A 26,450-nucleotide genomic window follows, 5' to 3' on the forward strand; every position below is an offset into this window, starting at 1 on the left:
AGTGGTGGGCAGAGTATTTAACAAAGGGCTGATTGCTTCCCTGACAAGCAAGGACGCCGTTCTAAAGGAGGTTCGGGATTGCATCAACAGGTCAGATGAGGAACCACTCAAAGCCCTCAACCCGTATCTCCACAGCTATTGGCGTGATCTTCATGTCAATAGCGGGTGCGTATGTATGGATGAGAAGGTGACCATCCCAAACGCCCTCAAAGATGCGCTAATCGAGGATCTGCACGCGAGTCACCCGGGCAGCTGGGGAATGGTATGTATGGCCCAGCAATGCTGGTGGCCATACATAAATCGCGACCTGCTGGTCAAAGCCATAGAGTGCAAATCTTCCACTGCCACCGGTAAAAATTTAAAACCTGTTATTCCTGCCAAGCAATTCAAAGCACATACACCATGTATAGTCCCAAATCAAGAAATACAAATCGATTTTGCAGGACCTATAAATAATGAAAAAGAACATGAAATTTATAGTTTAACATGTATTTATAGATTTTCGAAATACCCTTCTGCCGAAATTATTGAAAACGCGAATGCATCGAATGTAATAAAATTTTTGGATAATTATATACATACTCATGGAGTCCCCCGTTCTTTAAGAATAGATCAGGCTCGTTGCCTTATAGGTAATCAAGTAAAAAAACTTCTGTACGAAAAACAATATTACTTTAATACCAGCCCCGGCAAATGACCACCGCGCAACGCTTAGTGGAAAGACTTATTAGTACTATAAAACAACGCTTAGCATGTATAAAAGAGGCAAACAAAGAATTAAATTCGTTCACCATTAAAGCCGCATTAAAATCAATTATATACCAGCTCCGCATATGCAAACATAAAACAACTAAGCCATTCGAATCACATTTTGGGCGCAAAGCAAATACACCGCTCAGCAATATAAGTACAAAACCAAATTCATCTGATTTAAGTTATGAAAAAATTCAAATCATTATTTAGATGAAGAAACGGTCACGCCTAACGAATTTTTGCCTGAAGAGCACTGGTGAAATGATCGCAGTGATGATGAAATAGAGCGTAACATGAGCAAGGCTACAAGAGACGCCACCACTCGAGAACGACTCGCTGCTGATAACGAGTCTCGATTTCTCCGCACTACTAAAGCACATCGAGCAATTCCACTAAAAGAACATTCCGTGCAGATAAACATCGCTCGAAAGAAGCATCCTCACAAACGGTCCAAAAAGAATCTTGACGGGCTGTACGAGGTATTGGCCCCAGGATCTGTCGTTCAAAAAACGGACCAATATACCTCAGTAATACGCGAGCCCGGAAAAGTAGAGATAACCGTTCGCAATAGTGATATTGCAAAATTTGGTACCCGCGACGAACGTAAGACAAAACTCATGGAGTACGTGAATCGTAGAGGACCACGCATTCAAGAAAAAACAACAGAGGCTAAAATATTTAGCCACATCAAAGAGTCGACCCGTATTTAAAAAGGAGACGGTAAGATGAAACACCGTAAACGGGAAACGGAGAGCAGTGTATCATCCAATAAGTCAAATATTGCTCGTGCGATGCGTGTACGCATGCCCAAAATACCAGAAAATTTCGCACCGCAAGAATTACCCGCTATTCAAGAAACTGCTCCCGAACAGCAAATCATAACTACTGAAGTGTTAATTGCTCCTCCTCCAACAAAAAATCAATCTGAATTGGCCATCCCATCTACATCGGCTCCAGCAGCAGCCCTACAACAAGTTCAGCCAAGAGCTACAAAAAGGACCAGGAAAAGTCCAAAATATTATGGCTACGATAAGGATGATTCATCTGGCGAGTCAACAAACTCTTGTCCCCCAAATTTTGTTCAACCTCGAAGAAAGCGACGGGCAGGCGATGTTGAGTCAGTACAACCTTCTATAGTGCAAACAATTGTGGACACTGTATCGCGAGTTGAACCAATAGAAAATGAGTTCCCCTCGCCTATCATAGGACAGGTATCCCCGACAGATCCTCGCATCCGACCAGCGGATCACAACTCGTCAAATGAACTCATAATTGATGAGGAAGATTTGTAAAAACTTTGAAAAGCTAAAACTCGATATATTATTATAAATGACTAGCTATGATAACCAGTACATATATTGTTGATAACTATTTAACCGGTGAATAAGTATTAATTTTATCCATATTGTTATTAAAATTTTATTCTACGCAATTTTAATTCTCATTAAAGAGGGAGAAATGTTATACATCATCAATTAATTTAGTGCAGTAAAATTATTACACGATGTACTTATTTTATTTCCTGAAGGGCATGTGTAGAAGTCGAGTGTAGTTCGTTGTTATTTCATGCGCTAGTCTGTTACCTTAATTCCCGCATCGGGAAACTGCTATTCATGTTTGTTGTGACTTCTGAGATATCATTTTACTTTCAGTATCACTCTTTTAGTTTTTGCACTTCGCGAACAGTTGCATAATTAACTTATTCTTCGCTAATCGTCTTTACTGGTCACGTAAACTAGGCAAGTATTTGTCAAGCGATTCGCTAAGCGAAATCATTTATAAACTGTGCTAAGCGCACCCGCCGCGCAATTTAGCAAAGTAGAAACATAATCGTAACTCACGACTCAAGATCATGTACATAATTTCATTTGTGTACGACAAACCCAAACACGGAAAAAACCCTGTGTGGTCACAAACCCAATGATGGAAACATTTGAATGTGTCCAGGATCACTCCTAGTGGACCATAACATTACCTGTATATCTGCATCAAATAGAAAAATATGCTGACTTCCTTTCCTGTCACCTCAGTTTTTTCAGGAAACTGACCATTTAAAATAATATTTTATGGCCGAGACAAAAGCCAACATCAACAAATGCTAGATCCGAGAATAGATTCAGGAAGCAACCAAATTCAAAGTGTTTCGAAAAACCACGATACCAAAACAAATGCCAAAACTCTGAAAGTGTAGCTGTAGAACAATTTAAGAAGCATAAACCGACCGAGTGTATATCTGACTTATATTCAAATCTTTCCATGAGTTAGTTTTTCGCAATTTGAGTTAACTTCATTACTTGAAATTAACTCAGGAAACAGAAAAACAGTGCCTTGTTCAACCCCATGACTGCTTAAAAAGTCAACCTCTGTACTGGCCCCCGTGACTCGACTTAAAACAAACCCGTAGTAGAGTAAGAATTGTATAACTTTCTAATAAAAACATTTAAAATTATTTGTTATAAAAACATTAAAAACTTGTGTACCATTCATAACGAAGCAGTGGGCCTAATCTTTAATCATGCTCCTAATTTGCTCATTTGATTATTCACAGTTAAACTATCCGCATTTGCAAATGAAAGCTCAATGTAGATTGGAGCAAACCGAAATGCAAAATGCGGATGAAAATAGTAATAGTTGGTTTCAATTGAACAGCACGATAAATCACGAGAGAGAATATTTTCAGTAAACAAAGGAACTTCGACTTTGATAAAAAAAAATCGGTCGCTCGTTAGAGCCCAGTCCTTAGGGCGCTTCTAACGGTCAAAATACAAAATTCGGAAAAACACCAGCATTGAAATCTTACAGGATTTGAATTGTTCAATGACCAGGGTGAACGTGAGAGAGAATAAGGTCAAACAAGTAGGCAGCGACTAATTATTCAATTTACTTCATCACTCATTTATAAATAGCATCTCAATTTTTTTCCATATAGTCAAACTATTAACTCTAGCACAATTTACTAATTGATGTTTCCTCGAAAATTAGAAACCAAACCAGATCACAGCCCAAATTTTATTATAAACTATAAAAACGCTAATATATTTATTACTTTCATGTTTATTTCAACTTACAGTTGTCCCTCAATTTTAATTTTAAACCGTATAACTGGATAAATCGAAATGTATGGCTACGTCCTACTTGTGATATTCATGATAACCAGATATTTTCTCAAACTTAAAGACTTCTTTTTGTAGCGTATTCTATCAAATTTCCCCAAAAATATTTAAGTTTGTTATCGTCGTTTTAACATCAAACTATCGCGTCTATAGATTAGTCTTGTACTGGAAAACTAATCTCTATATGGAACTAAAAAGGTTGTTGAAAAAGTAAACGCTAATCAACGTAACGGGATCTATTCTGCCCCCCCCCCCCCCCATTACCCGCTTAGTGAGGCATCATAACTTTTACGCCTACAGAAGCACTTGCTATTTTTACATAGTAACGTCCCATAAAACAACACCTAATTTGTAACTGGGGGATCATAAAAACATTGAGGTGGGGGGGGGGGGGGGGTGGGAGGTAACTATTATTTCGGATCCGGATATGACTGTCTAGACCGTACAAATTTAAAAATTGAGTGATTCACAACAGTTGAAATCAACAATTTCAAACTGACAAAATGGCTGTGATCTGTGCAAACGTCACTTTAATGTGTAAAATAGCTACAATGGGCGGAGAATTGATTAAGTGAAGAAGAGACTAGAGAAGCACCCCGGCTGAAAAAAAAAAAGAAAATCATCACCACATCGCTTCACAGATTACACTTGAATAGCACAAGATTAATGCAAAAAATGCCGCGTCATAGTTTCTTCACTACTTCCTGACTCAAAAATTTTCCAGAATTATTGTCAATAGTTGGTCCTTCCAACTAATGCCCCCCCCCCCCCCTCCAACCCACCCCGGAACTTGTTAGGTAGACAGGATCGTCGGGTTCTAATATAATGCAAAATATGCTTAGTAATGCTACATAATTTGCGTGTATGGTGACTGACATAATGAAATGCGAGGTCGATTGAAGCAAAATTGCCATAACTGAAAATCACTAATAGCAAGATTCTCGAAACTACTCTTGATTACGATACTGAGCTGTTTTTTTTCCAATTCAAGCTCATCCGTTAAAAAATGTAAACCATCATTTAGGCAAAATAGATAGGATGGCAGTTGGGGGAGGGGGGGGGGGGGGGGGGTGTGTTGGAGAGGGGGTAGACAGAAGAAACTAATGCAATACTTCAGTCTTTTGGGCTAAAAGCTTGTACAAGCATCAACAACAAATTGTTTGTCCGGCAGGTGAGAAAAGTTTCATCGCGTGATGAATTTGACCCAAGTAATTTACTAAGCAGGCATTATGACAACAAAAATAAAAGATAAGTACAAAATTCAGGCAAACATACAAATGATAAAGTACCTCTTGTCAATATTGCGAAATTTAACACAAACAAGTTACTTAGTTCTTTCCTAAATTCCAGAAATTAATTCTCTGACGGTCATCACCCCGTAAGTTTTAATTTATATTGAGCTAATTTTTGGGAATTTGGCGACAAAGGACCGACATTCTATAACTTACGATTGGCATAACTGTTTCTTTGTCGCCATATCCCACACTGTAAGGACCTTTTTTACTTGTATTAAGATACGTTTTGTGGAATTAAAGACGTCAAATGGGCGAAATTGTCCACTTTATATGGTAGGAGCGCTGGCTCGTTATGAATGAAACTCGCACTGGAAAGAAGTTAGGAAAGCAAAGATGCAAACAACAACAAATTAAAGATCCCAGCATAAAATATAAATACTTTTTGATGCAAAATGAGCAAAAAGGCTTTAGCATTCAAAACGATAAGTGTTTTTATTTCCAAAAGGGTAGGAGGAGGAGGAGGGGAGGAGGAAAAGTTAATCTATTACGAATTGTGCCTCTAAATGCGCAGCAAAAGAAGAGTAAGAATACAAAAGTAATCTCGTATCGTTTATAAATAATTTGTAATTACAAAAATTGGGTGCTATTCTGATTAATAACAGTCAGTGTGACGTCATCGCGACTGAACCACCCCTACAAGGCTGAGCGTGTTAGCAGCGAAAAGGTCACACCGAGGTCTCCTTTGGGGGCAGGGAAAAAGGGGCGATCAAATTGACTTCAGGGTAGGGAGGTGGGGGGTGTTATGAGGCAGCAGGAGGAACGGGCGAATGTGAACCTGACGAAGGGTACTCGAGAATTGACTTAATATAACTGGTTGGAACGTATCCCTCTTCTACAATGTCGTCGATGTGGCGTCTGACTTTAGTCCAGCCGTCGTTGTTCTCGTCCTCGGCTTCTATGACGTCTAAGACCTCTCCTTCTTGGATAGAAAGGGCAGCATCTGTGCTTTTCTCGTAACTGTACAGCACTTTACACTTTAGACTACCACCACCTGAAAGTCATCAAAAATAGAGATAAAACTATGATGCAATTATGAACAACAAAGCACACGAGTTAAGTCTCACCGTACGATAGGTCTAAATTTCAACAAAAAGAAAAAAGTTGTTTATTACTGCGAACAAATATCAATGCAAAAAAATAGTTTCCAAAAACTAAAGAAACATAGCTGGAATTTTGCCAAAATAACTACCAGAGCTTTGTAGAATTGCGCTACAAAAAACGATTTGCGTTCTGCGATCGAATATGAACATTTATTTTTCTATTTTTCATTTCAATTTATTTTGCAATTAATTCGTTACTAATGTTCATTTCAGAGAGTATCCAAAAAGTAGAACAAGGAGGATCGGTAATGTGTGTTCATGCAAACATGACAATCAAACCCATCAAATGAAAATATAAAAAGCCACAGGACTAATAAAATCGCTACAAACTTTGTTTGAGAGCAATTATAAACTAACTGTTATTTATCAAACAAGCGTATCCTGATTTATACAAAGAACATAGTTATGCTCCCACATTATGAAAGGGCTGATCATCATAAGTCAATTGTAGCAAATAATTGTCGCAACATTTTTCCAAATAAAAACTAAAATTTCAAAAGAGCTTAATTTTATAAGCAAAATTTCTTACATTAGAAGATTTACAGCTTTCAAGTTTGACCATTGACACTTGTTCGGTCGGCTGGACAATTTAGCCGATAATTCATTGTTCAACATCCACTTTACTTTAAGTAAATGTAGTCGAGTCGCGAAACAGGTTTGCCTTCACAGAAACAAAAAGTTGATTTCTTTCAAGTTTTGTGAACCTATATTCAATCAGCGTGCTACATACATTCAAGCCAATTTGTAATGAGTTGGTTAACAAATTTTACAAACTGGCAAAATAAGCCCATGGAAAATGTTGGACGAAAGGTCATATTTGAAATAATGCTTCGAAATTACTTGCCAGAGAAGTAGTTTCCAGTATTTTAAACAAAATGCTAAGTTGAAAATTTATTGACTTCATTTGTCGTATTACCAAACGGGCCAAGACAAAATGAGCAATAGTCACCGGTTAAGCCAATTATCAGGGTACAGAACAAAAACTAAATATATTACAATTATAGGTCAGGTGTTTTTATAAGTCAACTTCTCTACAAAAGAATTTGAAAACATATCATTCCTAGCCCTGGGAGCACCTTAAGTTCGAAATGTCCCCAAAATTGGGCAAATACACTTTGTAGAGCTGTAAAACATAGCCGACCAACATCGCGTGAATTGCTCGCCGGGCGAACGGTTGGCCTTGTCAGTAGTTAGCTAAGGTTGTGTTTTTGATATTTCAAAAAAAAAGATCTTTCAGAAAAAACTCCGAAATAATTCATAATAGTTCATAACAGAGTTTTGGGCAAATGTCATATGAACACCAAAGATATCGAAAACTGGAAAAATGTTTTTGCCTCTTCCACAAGTGGAGATGGAAAACACAAGTTCCAAAAACGAAAAACTTAACAATGAGCGCATTGCTCGATGGGAAAATGGCGACAGAGGGACTCTGTGGAACGAAGCTATTCTGTCCAAATCAGCCAAAAAGCAAAAAGACATCAAGTCAAAACGAAAACAAAATGTTGGAAAGAGCGAGGACACTAAGTCATTAAGGCCTTTATGGAAAAGCTGCAAAAATTGTAAGCTCAGACGGACTTGCAACTTCAAAGGAGAAAACCTACGAAGATCTTTGTTCTCTGCATCCTAAAGAAAAAGCGCATTTTACGTTTTACGGATGAGCTGTGCTTGGGTTATCATTTCTCAGAGAGAGTTGTCAATGACAAGATATCTTCCTTCCCCAAAGGTACTGCAGCCGGTCCAAGCATGATGAATCCTGAGCACCTATCAAACTCCATTCGTTGCAATAACCCTGAGCAGTCCAGAATTGCAATGCAAAAACTCACCAGCCTAATCAACTTCTGCTCAGCCAGTGGCTTTCCAAATGATGTTGGCCCAACTTTCTGCAATGCCTCTCTAACAGCTCAGAAGAAAAAGAAAACAGATGTACGACCCATTGCTGTCGGAGAAGTTTTCCGCCGTTTTGTGGCCTAAGGTCTTGTTTCCTTTGCAAAGGAGGAAGCATTAGAAATGTTCTGTCCCAATCAACTTGGAGTTGCTATAAGGGGAGGTGCGGAATCTATCATCCACGCAACAAAACTAAGAAATGAAGAGTGTGGAAAGAGAAGGCTTAAGAGTCCTCCAGATAGGTTTTGAAAACGCTTTCAATTCCATCAACGAAATGGAGTTTTATCAGAATGCCTGAAACAAATATCATGTATATATCCGTTTGTTAGCGCGTGCTACGCAAAACACAGTTCACTGTTCTACAACGGTCAAACTATATAGAGTGAACGTGAAGTACGGTACAACAAGGTGATCCTCTGGGGCTGCTTTTGTTTTCCTTAGCTCTCATGCCTCTCTCTAACAAGATTAAGCAGGAAGGAAGTCCCCATGCTCTTCCGAAACTCTTGATATCTTGACGTGACGACGACATTTTGGAGGGAACTGAAGCCGAACTAATTAATAGCTTAGCTATTTTAGAAAGTGAAGGCAAAGAGTTGGGCTTCACCGTAAAGACCTCGACGTTCGACGAAATGTATGTTTTGGTCGCCCCAAACCATGAGCAGGTTAGATCAAAATATTAAGCGTGCTGATCCTGAAGGTTTTGAAGAACTTTTGGGGCGCCAATTGGTACAGACTCATCATGCGAAAGTCTTATCCAAGAGGGTGGAGAAAACTGAGCCCCTCCTAGATCACTTACAGCAACTTGACGATCCCCATGCAGCTTATGGCATACTTAAAATTTGTATTGGTACTCCCAAAATTTTGCACACTCAACGCACAGTACAATCAAGCCCCTCAGTTACTGAAGTCTTACTTCATTTTGACAATGCACAGTGAGTGCCTCAAAACAATCAAGGGAAACGTTACGTGCAGCAATTGGAAACAAGCAAACTTGCCCATCAAGTTCGGTGGATTGGGTTTGAGATGCTCAAGTGATCAACATCTAGCTGCTTTTATTAGTTCAGTGGAGTCCGTTTCGCCTACAGTGGTAGCTCTTAATGGGATGAAACCCACTCTGGAAAATGAAGTTAACGCCAATTGTCTTGTTGGATTGCAAGATGTAGATAAAAGAACTCAGAAAATTCAGGAAAAGTCTGATCAAAGGTCACTCAATGATCTATCACAGGCAACAAACGTCCGAGAAATAGCTCGGTTGCAGTCCCTTCTTGCTCCTAATGCAGGTGCTTGGTTAATCACGCCTACTTCCACGCTGGGCATGCACCTGTCAGCGGAAGAGTTCCAAATTTGCGTCAAATATAGGCCGGGCATCCCTGTATATGATGCTCCCCGAAATTGTCCCTTCTGTAAAAATGGTGTCATGGATATATACGGGGACCATTGTTTAACATGTGCAGGACGAGGAGATATTCATCGTCACGACCGTCTGAGAGATAGTCTTCTCTTCTTGTGTCTCTGCAAGTTTGAGCCCTTCCTTTCAAAAACAAGAACCTTAGCAGCAACAACCAATGCCGACCCGCAGACGTATTTTTACCCTCCTGGAGACAACGAAAACCCAACCAGCGGCGCTCAATGTAACAGCGGTGTCAACCCTGCAATCAGCAATCATTGCAAATGAGGCGGACGCACCCGGTTACGCGTTAACATATGGTGACGACCCCAAACTAGCTGCCCATGACCCTGACTGCCGAGAAGCCGGCGTGAATTGTATGCCGCAGTCATTTGGAGTTCGTGGTGGTTGGTCTGAAACCTCTCGAAGGACAATAAAGAGAATAGCTTGTCTGGGTGACGTCAGAAAAGCTTTATCGGAAGGTTCTAGCGTTGCGATCAACCGATTGACTCAATCCATTTCAATCCAATTAATGCGAGGGAGCGCAAATATGATAATTACCCGATTCGCCTAATTAACAACAGATGCTTTTACCTGATTAGTGCAGAGTTTACTCATTAAATGCAACCTCACCCAACTGGAGAGGAGTATGGGTTTGTTTTGCCGCAAAATGAGAGCTGGCCATAACCGATTGTGTGGTTATCTTAGCGGAAAAATTTATATATAACAATTACATTTATGCAACAAAACTCAAAATACATAGATACCAATTGATGAAGAATGGGAAATGCCCAAAGGAGTGATATGTTGTTCAATGACACTTCACTGATTGTTGGCTTCATTATCCAAGATTCAAGTGTCCAATTCACAGAAACAGCTGAATCTAGTGGTCTAAATTGCATGACTTTATTTTCTATCAAAATTTTTACATTTTGTTCATTTGTGAATCATGATGATCTGGATTGTCTGGAACTTCAGAAGCACGCCACAAAATTTCAGTGTGGCCAAGTGTGCGGGGTTACGGGTGGAATAAGATGAAGACGCTTTGGGCTGGGGTGACAGAAGTGGTGGTCAGGGGCAGGAAGCGAGGAGTATGGGGGGTTAACCCGTCAAATAAAAAAGGAAGATTGGGAAAAACGGCCGAAATTATGTTGCTCTGAGCATCATGAATTTCTTAAAAGAGAACGAGACGTAATAATTATTAGGCAAAGTATAATAGAAAGCTTTGGTATAGTACTAAAAGCTCCAAAAAAAGAACGCATTTTGTTAGGAAAAAAACATGAAGTCCAAAAAACGTTATCAAAAATCTGTTATAACGCTACCGTTCTATTTGGCTCAATTTAGAGAACCACTATGGGTGCAAAAAACTACCGACCTAGGTCGGGTTCGAACCAGCGCTCTCCGTGCGCTAGATTCATGTTTTCCAGCAAGCCGGTTACAAGACAATATACCCAATGCCATTATATCCAATGCCAAAATAACCGATGACAATATACCCAATAGTAATAATAAAAAGAATCACATTGATGCTAACTTTGATAAAGAATGCTCATTTTATGTTCAAAGGCGAATTGTTAAAGCCTAATTGTGAATATCAAACGAGACGGAATGACGTCAACTTAATGACGTCAAACGAGACGGAATGAAAAGCCGTTTTTAAGTCAAACCGCCTTTAGGTTAAAGTTATTTAAAACGTAAGACATGAACCATAGCTGAAAAAAAAAGTAAACATCATAGAACGTTCACAGCCGAATCGGCGCAGCGGTTAATGAACGCAAGGAAAAACACGGCAGTGGTTCGAATTCCGTTGATTAAAACATTTTCTCGGAAAACCGATAGTTGATATAATAAAACGAACGGAAACAAAAAAATTGGGAAGTCGGGAAAAAGTGCAAACAGCAGATAAGGGCGGTGCTGGTTGTGGGTGTGAAGTAGAATCTAGAAAACTACCGCACACAGAAAATCCACTGTCAAATTATCAGCTTTCTAGCTCTTCTAGTTTTTGAGTAAGGTTTTTGACAAAAAATTTATTCAATAAGGCCACAGAACGCACACAAATTAAATAAAATTGCTCAGGAATGCGTATAGTAAGCCAGTGAACGTAAATAAGAGACATCATCGGCTTTGCAATGTTTTGGACGTTTTCATTCAGAACTCCGGCTCTTGTTCTTCCTTCCACTTAAAGCTTTGATAATGTTGAATTTTTGTTCAGCAGCAGCGAGTGATATCTTCCCCAGAAAATTCCAAATGCAGGGATGGTAGCCTTGAAAAAGGGAAGTAACGCCTAAATGCCAGCCTTCAACTGCATCTGTAGTTCTCGCTAAGCCTTCAGCTGCATCTTTTTTCGGTTACAGAGGGCCAAAGAATATTGAGGTTCTCTAATGATCCCGTCGACTTTCTCACATCGGATACACGTCCTATGAAAGTCCGAAGTTAGTTCATCTATTATCTGCAAAAAATCTGTCTATTTTAGCAATTTCACAGTTGCCTCAATTACAAGATCGATGGAGGCCAGTACTATTGGTTCAGGGACGAAACTGAGCGCAGGATGGGAGATAATTCGAAAGATAATTCACAGAGCCAAAGCTTATTGTTGATTTTTATCGATTCTCGATTTTCTTGAGTTCCAAAAATCAGCATTCTCCTCAGTTCTACCCTTGTCATTATGGCAGAATTCTTTAAACTTTGCGGGCACTTTGAAATGTCTGTCTGTAATTGGCGGCTCCCGTAAGTTTTCGGATGCTTTTTGGTATAGCGTCCAATTTATAGCAGATCTGGTTGATAAAGACAGCTCCGTTGCAACATGGGACCTGATTGGTAACAGAATGCTGGCAATTATCATATTATTGCCTGGATTCCGTTCCGTTCTTCTTCATTTGACGAAGAGTCTGTTTTGCTTGTACTTGTCCGGGAACAATTTCATGGTTATGCTCGTTCTTCTTTGATAGTTATTGTCTTCCAGTGGTAATGGCCGTAGCTTTACATATATCGGAGCTCTATTTTGAGCATTTGCAATGCGTTGTAGTCTTTTTTTCTAACTTCTATTGAAACTCATGTCCATCAAGGATTAAAGTTAATGGGTTCTGCTGAGACATATCCCAAGTAATTTTGCTCATGTTTAGCGTCTAATTTCGACCAAAGAGTAGAATGACGCGTCAAGTAATTTCGAACAAATTAATTTCTGTGGTAATTTTAATTCTTGTTTACCTAAATTGCTTCTAATTAGTTAATTTGTACTTTATTGTAGCCTGGTACCTTAATTGTGAGATTGTACGCTAATTTCCAGATTAAAACTATTTAATTATAAATAGGATAGTTTGGCATTGGGTATAATAGAAATGGGCATTATGGCATTGGGTAATTTGGCATTGGGTATTCTGGCACATTGGGTATTTTGGAATTGGGTATTATGGCATTGGCTATTATGCTATTGGGTATATTGTCCTGACACCCAGCAAGCCATGCCTGCTTAAAACTTTCCGTGTGTACGCACAAATAATACCCTCGCTTACAAATTTCTGAATAAGGGCAACTGAGATCTCGCAAATCTTAAAAACTCAAGCGTGACAGGAATTGGAATTGTCACTTGACAAGAAAAGTCAAATCACTCCAGCGAGCAAAAATGTTCTAGAATAAAAGCGCAAAAACGGTCAAGAGAAAAGACACGTTTAAAATAATTGCTCCGTACTTCGATGATCTGACATTAAAACGAAATGCATTTTTTGCCATGAAAGAACCGATTTCAAATAATAGCTGTTGGGGCACATGTCATGATTAATTTACTACATTGTATCTTCGCAAAAACTGAGCATTTACCAAAACTATTTGGCTTTTTAGCTTATCATTATTCTCGTTGTCAATTCTGATCAACAACCGCGCATCCCTTTGTACTAAAAAGACCAACAGGACCCAAACACTTGCCACAAACTTTATTCGAGATTAATTAATCGGCGTTATATACTACAGGCATACTGGGTGATCATAGTAATACAACAGCTGACCTGCTCCGTTTCTGTACATTTCGAGACCCACAGCTGGTTCTGGGATCTCAGAGTAGGTGCCATCGTCCTCATCCTCGTAATCGTAGTCGAAGTCCTCAGAGGAGTGTCCGGAGAGGTGTGACTGGTGGGATCCGACTTCCAACTGCTGCTGCTGATGATCAGTGGCTCCAAGAACTCCACCTCCTCCGCCTACCGATGTTCCGCCTCCACCTATCAAAGTGTTGGAGCGATGTTTGCCGCCAACTCCCACGCCTCCTAAAGACAAATAAACTATAATACATTGCGTTCTTACTATGAAGTAAATACGCAATCGAATTCAATTAAAACGATCGATAAGAAAATGCGCATCAATATTATAATTACCATACTCTATTATTTAACATAAGATTATTATGCACTGCTCTATTAGTCAGTATTGATCTGCGTTTTAAGATTGAACTTTGATTTTGGACCTTTTACCAATTGTTTCGAGACGTTCGATAGAGTTTCAATCCTCGACATTGACGAAATTATTTATTTCTCTCAAATCGCAATAATTTTGCTATTAGCTTTACAGAATTCTTACCCAATTACTCTATTATAATGGCGACCTAAAGTCAACATTTATGAATTGATTCGGAGTAAAAATTCCAAATTTCGCAATTTTTTTCTCTCCCTTGCCTTCATTTTTGGCTCATAAATTTCCTATTAGCTCTATTAAATTGATGCATAGTTACCGTTTTGAACAAAAGTTTTTATTTTGACGGCTTCATTGTCATCAAAAACTCCCTTTTCGTACTTGTTTCGCCAAAATTATTTCACTCTCGCTACTTCCTTTTGGTGTCCTAAACCTCAAATAACAATTAACCATAAAACAATAATTTAGTCACAACATTAAACAACATATTGGACGCCATATTGGATGTAACGTTGAGTTTCAATTGAAAAAAAAATTTCGCATTACCTAGAAAACTTTTTTGATCTGGAAAATGTGAACTTCGAAATTGACTTCTCTCCTAATTATAATAACATGGTAAAATGCCCGTCTAAGAACTCTATGCTAGCACGATCTGTTTGCTTCGTCAACTTCGACCCCTCGAAAATTTGATCGGAGAGAGCTCTTAGGTATATCATTTGAACAGGTTGAAAAAAAAACAAAGAAAAACCTGAATTATTTCTGAGGATATGCAGGCGGCTTCTTAATTAAAAAAATGAATTTTTCAGTAATGTTAATGGAAACCTGCGCAAATCCTGCAGTTCAATCTAGGACAAAATTTTATTTCAGGCGAAAAAAAATGAAATAAAAACTTGATAGTATTTCTTCTTAATATGAACAATAACACTGGATGAAAAATTTTCAGAGCCTGCAATTGTAACCTTATTATACTTTATCAACGTGATTATTTTTCGCGCCATTTTGAATAGCAAAGTTAGAGTCTAGTAGGAACATTATGAAGGCTCCATACCAGGCCTGAAAACTGTAATGGGAGATCAAAACAAAGAAAAATTTAGCTAAAGCTGAAAACAAAACCCACTGATATAGGACGAATTGCTCTCAAGTGACTGTCTCCCAAACAACCACAGGCATTCGTTTGAGAGCAATTAAAAAGCTTCCAACTTTGAAAAGTTTTACCAAAAAATAACATAGCTGGCAGATTGCCAGAAAATAGCCGCAATAGATTCGTAGATCGACAGTCTAAAAAAACAGTAAAAAAGAAAGACCAAAAAAATTCGTATTTTCATTGAAGGCTGATCTGTTATATTTTGATTAAAAATCTGTATAAGTTATTGCTGCCTCTATTAGCCGATCTCAAATAACCTTCATTTAGAGTAACACACACCCATTTGACCTTATCTCTTTGAATTAAAGTAAATAAAAGTCAATTTCAAAGTGAGGAAGTCATTTTTGTGAGTAAGGTAAGTCAAGTGTGACCAAAAATTTAATCACGCGCATGAACAAAAAAACTCGCTCCACTAAGAGCGAAAAATGACGTCACACATGCAATTCAGTTGAAATTGCATGAACGAATGAACAAAAAGTGGCTGTGACGTCATATGGTCGTAACAAAAATCATGACGAAATAAAAAAAAACCAAGAGAAGGCCAATAATAGCCCCAGCTATCGCTGTGCGGCTATTAAAAAACAATCTCTAGACGAGACTGAAAATCAAAAAGTAGTAGAAAATTACACTGCCAGAACAAAAAATTTAAAGTGGACTATTTAGTGGGGCAAAGAAAGAGTAGTATTGTTAAAAAAAGCCGGACCAATTAAAAAATGGGTGATTTAGAGAAAATTATGGATTTATATTATGGTAGCTCCAGAAAAAAGATTCAAAACTCTCATGCTTTTCAAAACTGAAATTGTTCATTTTACTCTGGAATTAAATGGCATTCAACAATTTATTCATTTCTCTCTACTAAGTGTGATTCACATAACAACTAAGTTATCCGACTAGCGTAGGAACATAAGACTTATAGGAACGACTTTCAAATAGCGGGCATCTAAAATTGGGCTTTATGGGTTCATCCCATTTTTATTTCTGACTTCAATTTTTTATACTGACTCTGTTCATTCTGAATAGCTTTACTAAGCAACTGATGTTCAAAATCACTTTTAGCAAAATGAGAGAAGTGAGAAACTAGCCCAGAGAAGTCAAAAAGATTTCACGCAAAATGTTGAAAAAGCGGCAAAATGAGGTGAGAAACATTTTTTTGTTCACGAAGTAAAAAAAACATAGCAGGACAAGTCCTGAAATACAATTCAAAGAATTGAATGAAAAACTCAGAAGTACTCTATCTGACCAGCATATCAATTGAACAATGCTAGCCTTGAATAAACACAAACAAAATTATCTCAAAAAATTGAGAAACAAACAATCAAACTAAACAAAAATATACTCATTGCTAAAACTGAAGCTTTTCAATCTAAGGCAAAATTTATTCCCGTTAAAAATACTTATCTAAAAATACGTTTAAAACCAATTTTTGTTTCTGAAACTGGTCCAGTGGTATATCTGCAAGACCTGAAAAAAATTCATTGGCCCTTGAAGATCGATTAACGCGAAAATGACCAAAAAAAAAATTCAGACAAAACAAATCAATTGTAAATTATAAAGAAAGGTTGCTAAAAATTATGAAATTAATATCTTCAGAAGCACTTCTGTGTCTCTAGAGCTATCCAGTAACCAAATTCTAAGCCTTAAAAAATTCATTAGCTCAAAGATCGATAGGCAATAGTTTTTAGAAAAAATTTCAAACTTCAAAAAATAGAAATTCGCTCTGTTAAACTGTTGAAAGCCATTCAATTGCCCCTAAGCAACTATTTAATAACAAACTATCAAACCATAGATGAAGTATCCTGGCTACTGAGGCAAGAACAACTACAAAATACAAATGTTTTGAGAAAACTTGAAAAAAATTTCAAATTTTATCAAAAAACTTCTTTCTAAAAGTCGAAAGGTTAAATTGTTGAAAACAAACCCATTGAAACTATGAACCAGGCAGTAAATTTTTACCAGAACCTGGAAAAAGTTTTCTTGCGAGAAAGGACAAACATCGAAAACTGACAAAACAAATTAGGAAAATTTAAAAATTACAGATTTTATCAAAAAAAATGCTTAAATTCGAGACATTAAGATGCTAAAAACCAGCCTGTTGTTACTAGAAACTATGCAGTGCCCTATTATCAAACCATAAAGGAGAATGCCTGGTCCCTTAAGCAGGGAAAACTCAAAACATGACAAATTTTCAAGAAAAACCTGAAAAAAATGCGAGTTTTGTCAAAAAAATTGCCAAAAATTTGTGTTATTCAAAAATTGAAACCTATTCCATGGCCGCTGAAAAATTTCCAGTAACTTATTATCCAGCCCCTAATGATGTTTTCTGGCCCCTGTGACTCAAAAAACTTGAATAATGACAATAAATGTCGAAAAATACGAAAAAAATTGCAATTTTTGTCAAAAAATGTTAAAATCCGTGATGGCAAAAAGTTGAAAAACCATTCCATTACTACTAGAAACTATGCAGTATTCTATTATCAAAACTTAGAGGAGGTTTCGTGACACCTAGGGCTGAAAAAACTCAAAAATTAACAAAAATTTTCAAAAAACCTGAAAAAAATTGCAAAAATTAGCATCATTTTGCGTGTTTTTGATTGTAGTACCAAAACATTTAGTTCATAAAATGGTCAAAACAAGTATTTTTGTCTCGCAAAAAGCCTTCATCGACTTTTAAAAACTTCAACCTAAGACTAAACAAACAAAAAAAACTGAAAAAAATCACAAAAAACATGAAAAATGGCGCCATTTTGAGCCCAAAAACTCCTAAAAAATGACCTTTTAACCTTAAATTAAGGCCATAACAGCAGCTGCACCCCTCTAAGCACTTGAAAGACTTCTAACGACCACTTTGGGCCTCTGATGGAACTTAATGCCCGCTGGGCTTTACCTGTTTATCCCGTTTTGAAAGATCAAGTTCATTGAAAAATGTGTGAACAGCTCTTAAAAAAAAACACAGCGCACCAATACAATTCAAATTCTTTGAATTGTAATAGTAGCGCTATAATAGCCGGCTGAGAAGATGAGGGCAGCTATTGATAACCAATTGAAGCACTAATTTTATTGAGCGATAAATTAATATGTCTTGTTGGAATTCACTCCTCAGAACCCTTTTCATTAGGGACCTTTATTAGATATTTACGTTACGTTGACTAATTCAAATTAAATTTAACGTGCATAAGTTATTTTATTGAGTTAGGTAAGTATCCAAATCTGATCACGCAAATAACCCAAAAACATTTACCAGAGAGAGCAGTGAGAAATGACGTCAGAGGCGCAAATGTGAAAGGAATCAATCAATGACAAAATTCGAATATTCAACTTCGCTGTGTAAGACTGCAAGACCTGTCCCTAATCAGAAACAATGATAAAGACAAGAAAAAATACACTACATACTCGCAAAACTCAAAACCCCACTAAATTTTTCGAGAACAAATAACGTCATCCATGAGAACCACTAGCTTTGGACTCAGGTTCATTTATGCCTCTGCAGAAACCAATGAGCTTTGTTATTAAAGCTAATAAAAGAGAGGACAAAACAAATATTTGAAAAACGAGTAAATTCAGATATTCACTAATATTTTACGACAACAAATACTTTCAAAGTCATAAAAATCATAAGCTGCCCGTTGATGAAATCAAGCAACCCCAAATAAGCGAAATTAGAATACATATGTATTACAAGAATAACGCTCAAGAGAAAAATACCAAAGAAGGTCAAACTGACGCGCGTGAAAAAAATGCCTCCGACAAATTGATGAAACACTATTTCCTAACTTGACTAAAACCACTAAATTCTAAAGTATGCACAGTTATTAACATAGCTGGGAGAATGCCAGAAAATAGCCGCAATAGCTCTGTAGATCTGCAGTCTGAAAAACAGTAAAAGAAGGCAGACCAAAAAATTTCTCTTTTCATTAACAGATGAGATGTTATTTTGATTAAAAAACTGCATATGTTATTGCTGCATCTATTAGCTGCTCTAAAATAACCTCACCTTATCTCTTTGATTTAAAGTGAAGAAAAGTCAGTTTCAAATTGAGGAAGTCATTTTTGAGAGTGAGGTAAGTCACGTGTGACCAAAAATTTAATCACGCGAATGAACAAAAAATCTCCCTCCAATAACAGTGAGAAATGACGTCACGCACGCACTTCAGTTGAAATCGCATGAACGAATGAACAAAAAGCAGATTTGAAGTGGTTGTGACGTCGTATGGTCGTAACAAAAATCTTGACGACGAAATAAAAAAACCGAGAGAAGGCCAATAATAGCCTCAGGAATTGCTTCGCGGGTATTAAAAAACAAAAACAATTTTTGTCTGCTCTCAATTATTCTCAGTTAATCCTGTTGAAAGCAATTGATCAAAGTGGAACACATCTTTAATGAGTTTTGGATATCTAAATATAACATAGCTAGCAGATTGCCAGAAAATAGCCGCAATAGCTGCGTAGATCTGCAGACTCAAAAAAACAGTAAAAAAACAGACCAAAAAAATTCCTCTTTTCATTGAAGGCTGATATGTTATATTTTGATTAAGAACTTGTATAAGTTTTTGCTGCCTCTATTAGCTGCCCTCTAATAACCTTCATTTAGAGTGACACTCACCCATTTGACCTTATCTCTTTGAATTAAAGTAAGCAAAAGTCAATTTCAAAGTGAGGAGGTCATTTTTGTGAGGTAAGTCAAGTGTGACTAAAAATCTAATCACGCAAATGAACAAAAAAACTCACTCTACTAAGAGCGAAAAATGACGTCACGCATGCACTTCAGTTGCACTTGCATGAACGAATGAAAAAAAAAACAGATTTGAAGTGGTTGTGACGTCACATGGTCGTAACAAAAATCGCGACGACCAAGTTAAAAAACCAAGAGAAGGCCAATAATAGCCCCAGCTATCGCTGTGCGGTAGCTTGCCGGAAAATAGCCGCCGTTGATTCCAATAAGAATTATTGGGATTGAAATTACAGAAGATATTGAAAAAAAAATTTTTGTACAAAAACATTTTTTTAAGTCCGATTTATTTTGATGGCATTTCGTAGTTGAACATACTTCTGTTTCTTAGAGAGAGGCTACAAGGGCTACTATCAATAACAATAAGCATTAGAGATGGTAAATAAGACTTATAGGAACGACGTTCAAATAGCGGGCATCTAAAATTGGGCTTTATGGGTTTATCCCGTTTCTATTTCTGACATCCATTTTTGTACTAACTCTGTTCATTTTGAATTGCTTTGCTGAGCAACTGATGTTCAAAATCACTTTTAGCAGAATGAGAGAAGAGAGAAACTAGCCTAGAGAAGGCAAAAAGATTTCACGCAAAATGTTGAAAAGGCGGCAAAATGAGGTAAAGCGAAACATTTTTTTATTCGACGAAGTAAAAAAACATAGCAGGACAAGTCCTGACGTACAATTCAAAGAATTTTCATTGACTAAACAGAAAAACTAGACCTAGAATGGACTATGAGTGAATTGAGAAAACCATTTGTAAAAAAATCAGATCATAAAATAAGAAAAAAAATTAAAACATAGCCGGCAGATTGCCGGAATAGCTGCGAAATAGACTTGCGTGCCGTAAAATACAGATGGAAAAAGATACAGAAGTGAGTTGATAATAGTTATCGCCGCCGCCTATAAAACTTATAAGTTTATTTCAAAGGAGGTTGTTTTTGGGTGCAAAAAAAAGTTTCCCTGTCGCGTCTCGAACCGGCGATCTCCAGATTAACAGCCAGTCGCCTTTACCACTCGGCCGTCGGACCATACAATCTGTATTCTTACAATCAACTTTGTTTTAGGAACAGATTCTGTTTCTGAATAACCGCAATTTAGGTCACGCAGAAAGCGTGAAATCAAGCGCGAAAAAGCCATTTAAGCAGTGACGAGACAGAATGTTCTAGAACAAATGTAAAACGAAAATAAAGCGTCAGACGACGAAACAAAAAAAACCAAGAGCACCGCAATATAGCTAAGCTCAGCTTACAGCTTCGCAGCTATAAAAATCAATGTCAAAATGCCGCATGTGAACAAAAAAACCACTAGCGAGAAATAGAAATTTATTTCAAACAAAAAAACTAGGCCTAGAATGAGCTGTGAATGGACTGGGAAAATGATTTAGAAAAAAATCCGATCCAAAAAATCGAAAAAACAGTAAAAATCAGAGTGGAATTGCCGCATGTGAACAAAAAACCACTACCGAGAAACCGAATTTTTGTTCAAACACCAATTTCGCACTCTACTTTAAAATTAGACGAAAAAAATTCATGCCGCAAAACCACTCGCTTTTTCTCTCCACTACCTGTTTCGGCGTGACCAAAATCACTACTCCAATTTGACTTCAAAAATCATGAAAATGTGTGAACAGATCTTAAAAAAAAGACAGCGCCCCAATACAATTCAAATTCTTTGAATTGTAAAAAATAGGAGCGCTATAATAGCCGGCTGAGAAGATGAGGGCGGCTATTAAAAAAAAGATTAGATAACTAATGGATTACGATTTGAAAATGCCAATTAAAAACAGGGATTCAGGATTCAAAATCTCAGATCCGCAAAATTGATCAGAGAACTGATTTTGTTTCCCAGTTTGTTCCAGTTAGTCAGTTTTTTGAAATTGCATTAGCGGCACAATACAATTCATGAACTACTTTTTTTGCTGGCGAAGCGAAGAAACTACTAATTTCAACGAATCAGTATTAGCATCAGTACAAAGACATTTGCTACCACAGCTCTTAGATGGACATTTTTAATGCTACCAAATTTGATTATCCTTCACAATAATTTTTGCGGAAGGTCGGAACTAGCTGTGCGAAAGCACAGACACAAAAGCCTTGTTCTTAGGTTGAAAAATGATTTAAGAGCCACCTTTTATTTAAAAACTATATAATAAAAATCAAATCTGAATTAAAAAGTTAAGTTGAAAAGTTGAATTAAAGGCCCAGGCAGTGCAAAAAACAGCAGCATTATAAATGTAAGCAAAATTTAATACCACAACGTCGAGCAAATTTTACTGTGACATTACCTTTAAACAATACTATATCGAGACTATATCACAATCAGAGCTGCACTTGACATTTGATCCAGCTTAGTAGAACAAAGCAGAGAGAAAGAAAACAGTGTAGAAATTCAAATACCTGTTATAAGATTATTAGTAACTGATAGTTGCGAACAAGTCGCAATTCAATGTTAGTAATCATCATTGCCAGAGCGATCTTTATTCGATTCTTCGATTGTGGTCAAATCGATTAGATCAGCGTCTCTTTCTAAAATTAAGAGACATCGATTGAATAAAGGTGAGAAAGATGTTGAAAATGAGTCAGATTAATTTTGATACAATTTAAGTTATCAGAGTGTTCGTTACCATCTAGAAGTTTGAGCTCCACCTAAATTTTACACCATAAAATATCAATTATTTTGATTATTTCTGCAATGACCGATCAAATAAGTCCTCTGGAGTACGAAAACATGTCTTGAAATACGCATTCATAGAAACTTATTACTTTATATTAAATAACTCATCAAAAATTGAAGGAACTAAACTTTTTATGAAACGCCAGAAAATGTCATCAATGCGGATGCTATTATTTTTTTTTAAAAAAAGGACGTTGAGTAAAAATTAATAAGGACCAAAAAATACAAACGAAATTGAACGCCACTTCATAATTTAATGTAAACTTGAAAGCACTTTTGGATGTGCATAACTCCGAAAAAAAATCTTTTGAAATTTTATTTTTGAGCCAAAACAGAACAAAGTTCATTCAATTTTCAGTCATTGGTTAATGAAACTAATATGAAAAGTGCAATAGAAGATTTTACCTACAGGCCAATTATTTTACAGTTCTGTTATGAACAATTGATACCATTTCTATTTGTTCAATCCCAGTATCATTTTGGTTCCAGATATTGTAGGGTTTTCTTTCAATTCTCTGTTGGCGTTATGCCAATACTGTTCCGATATGGATACAAGTAGGACACGCTTTTTCTTAGAAAAATTGAGAGCTGCTTCATAACTAACATCTTAGAATTGGTCAAAACCTTTGAATACGATCATAAACATTTCCAAACGTTCGATAATCCAACATAAAACTTTGTAGCTTTAAAAGAAAGAAAACGGAACACAACAATCTGAGACACATAATTTAAAATGAGGTTGACACAGTCCAAGGCTCAAACTATGATCCGAAAAGAAAATTTTTCTTTATCCGAGACCGAATGGTAAAAACGCACCTCCGTTTTCTTTTCTAACTTCATCAAACAAACCACATTCATTCTTCAATCAATGAAAATTGAAATGAGCTGCGTGAAAGGAAAGGTCATTATTCTTTAATTCTTCAAAGGTCAAAATTTTCCAAACTGCACAACGAACCCCCATTTTTGTTCCCTAAATCATCACTGTAAATTATTATTAGCAACAAGTGACAGCAGCTACAAAAAATTCAGAAAAGAGTAATTTATTTTCCAAATGCTAACCGATCAATAAACATTTCTGGGGCTAGAAAATTTCTGAGTCTCGAATGATTATATGCTTCGCACTGTATACCAAAATTCTTACTTTATATCATTCGACGAATCATAAAAAGGTGTGTTTTTAGAGGTATCAAAAGTAAAAACAAAACGCAATTATACTCCTCAATTTTCATGAGAATTAAAAGGCCAATACTGATAGTATGTCTGGCAGATTGGCAAAAAATAGCCACTGCGACAGCCTCCAAGGCCAAAAAATTTAAATGAATGAGACCTAAAACATGAAAGAAATCGGTTTTTCTACTAACACTTGGACTTTTAATTGAATAGAATTTTGTACCAAAACTGTCTCCTAAAAAACGTAAATTAGTATATCCCTATTTAAATCATCCTGTTAATGCAATGCTGACCGATCAATTACATGAATGCATGCACAGAGCATGACTTCAGTGCTCGTAACAAAAAGGTAAACACGGAAATTTTTCAAAAAATAGCAGGATAAAACGTGATGTACAATTCGAAGAACTGAAAAACTAATGGCTTGACTATGAACATTTTTACAAAAAAAAACACATTTTCAAAGTCAGCAGAGAATATGACTTTTACATTCGCGAAAAAACAAAAAAAGTGTTACAAAAACCTTTCCGAAAACTTATTGTGCAAAAAGTTCATGCATGACATCGGCTGGATGTAACAAATTCAAGATATCGTCGTTTTCCATTTGAATTCGATACATTTTCTGTTTTCCAAGACAAACTGAGTGTTTTTCAAGCAAAAAACACCCTGAACCATGCAAAAAACATTGGCGAATCAGATATTTGTGAAACCATCTGAGACAACCTCTAACAAAGACGATCAAAATTGTTTTCAAAAATAAGTTCTTTCTGGATCGCTAATCTGAATAGCTTTTCAGTCCAAAAATGAGATATCTTTCGGTTCTAATAACTACGGTACAAATTCATATTAAAACAATTCACAAATTCGACGAAGAAATTGAATTGATATGGAATGCAAGACGCCATGGACGAAAAAAATCAAGGCGTTAAGACACACGCGATCACAATAAATGCTTCAAATACCGTTCTAAAGAAATTAATCTTTACTAATCCTAAAGTAAAACAAACAAGTCGCTTAAAATATACCGTGGTTGAACAAAATAACATGCATGCAAAAAATCCATCAGGCTCGAAAAGGTTTTGTAAATATTACACCAGACCAATGAATTAACATAGCTGGCAGTTTGCCGGAATAGCTGCGAAATAATCTTGCGTGCCGTAAAATTCAGATCCAACAGATACAGAAAAGAGTTGAAAAAAAAAATTATCGCGGCCGCCCAATAAACTTTAATTCAAAACTCAAATTCCATCATTAAGAACATTTTTGGGTTTTAAAAGTATTGACAACGCACAAAGGTTCGAACCCCAATCCTCGACGTGAAAATCAATCCCCTTGTTACACTTAATTGGATTTTGTTTCAGCAACAGATAAAATATACAAAAACCCAAGAGTACCAAAATATATCTCCACTGAGCTTACAGCTTCGCAGCCGTAATAAAACAAAAAAAGTCGAAAAAAGTATTTGCCGAAAAATAGTTCCCAAATGCCAACAATTAATTAAAGTGAACAAAATGTTAACGCCTAAAATTTTTAATGAAAACTGCTTATGATTATAGATTATCAAATCTATTAGAAGCATGTTAGATAATGATTCTCAGGCCACGTCTTCAAAATGCATTCCCCGAAGCCTAAAAAGTACAGAGAAAATTCTCAAATAAATGATATGGATAGACTTATGCAAAAGCGTTTCCATTCGTATAATTTTTTGTCACGGAACTGGTACTCAGAACATTTAAAGCGAATAGCCTTTAGCAATGAAATTGATATCTTGCGGAATTATACTCATTAACTTTCACTTTCATGTCGGAGATTATACGACTCGAGTTATTATATGACTCCAAGAAATCTATAAAGATTCGCAAACGTTTATGCATGACATCGACTGGAAGTAAACATAACCGACTAAACGTAGGAAGAATTGCTCTCGAACGACTAGTGCGAGCTTTAATGAATTGCAGCCTGCTTCAGTCGGGGGAGCCTAAATGGGACTAAGAAGTTCAATAGTGGGCTTCAAATAAGTAAAAAATGGCACCAGTTTCGGCGCACTTTTCATTTGACTTTTAGTATAAAATTGCCGCCAATTGAAATCAGCTGCTTGAAATTGTGAATGAGAGAGAACTTTAGATCACGCGAAACGCAAAAAGTCAAGGGCGTAAAAATCACTTGAAAAGTCAAAATTGTCAAGCGAAAATTCTGCATACACAAAGACACACACGTTTACAATAATTGCTATGAACCTCGTTCAAGAGCAATTAACAAATTCAAAATATCGTCGTTTTGAATTCGATACATTTTCTGGTTTCCAAGATAAGTTTATTGATTTTCAAGCAAAAAAACGCGCTGAATCATGCATAAATTCTCAAAAAATTAAGAAAATTGTTTCGAAAAACTATTGGACGAAAAATAGTTCCCATATGCCAATATTTAATTAAAGTGAGCTAAATGAAATAGCTAAGTGACCTAAAGTGACGAAAGCGTCCTAAAATTTGTAATGAAAACTGCTTATTAGTATAGGTTAATTTTTGCGCTTACCAATATCAATCATATTATATAAAATGCAGCTGTACATTCATTTTTCTCTGCGACAGCTCATTGAAGGTTGGACGAAAATATAAATTTAGGACACCAAACTAACCCTTATCTAATTTAGGTCTTTTATTTCTTGAAAGAAAAAAGTGAGTGACTTAATCGTATTATGTTACGTGCTGCGTTGCGAAAACACAAGTTTTCTTTCGTCACCGTCATGATTTTTTACTCTAATCGTCTAATTTGACATTGCATTTTGTTAAGGGATGGAATGATTTGAGGTA

At 36.6% G+C, this 26,450-nt stretch overlaps 2 protein-coding genes across 5 annotated transcripts in view; one reads left to right on the forward strand and one right to left on the reverse strand.

The window, feature by feature from the left end:
- The window catches only part of LOC142352268 (cleavage and polyadenylation specificity factor subunit 4-like), a 441,589-nt gene that overhangs the window by 290,406 nt on the left and 124,733 nt on the right, over window positions 1-26,450 (forward strand). The window lies entirely within an intron of this gene.
- LOC142352051 (formin-binding protein 1-like) overlaps window positions 5,416-26,450 on the reverse strand; it is a 39,049-nt gene continuing 18,014 nt past the window's right edge. The window contains exons 5-6 of one of the 4 annotated variants that reach the window (XM_075404399.1): window positions 13,534-13,788; window positions 5,416-6,152 (exon numbers count right to left, since the gene is read on the reverse strand). In XM_075404399.1, the coding sequence (XP_075260514.1) occupies window positions 5,902-6,152; window positions 13,534-13,788 (506 nt within the window). In that variant the 3' untranslated portion in view covers window positions 5,416-5,901. Of the gene's footprint in view, window positions 6,153-13,533; window positions 13,804-22,193; window positions 22,323-22,420; window positions 22,443-26,450 lie in introns of those variants that run through there. The other 3 variants (XM_075404401.1, XM_075404400.1, XR_012760991.1) reach the window with 3 other exon arrangements.

Source organism: Convolutriloba macropyga, chromosome 13 (assembly GCF_964194025.1).
Source record: "Convolutriloba macropyga chromosome 13, txConMacr16.3, whole genome shotgun sequence".
Taxonomy (NCBI): Eukaryota; Metazoa; Xenacoelomorpha; order Acoela; family Convolutidae; genus Convolutriloba; species Convolutriloba macropyga.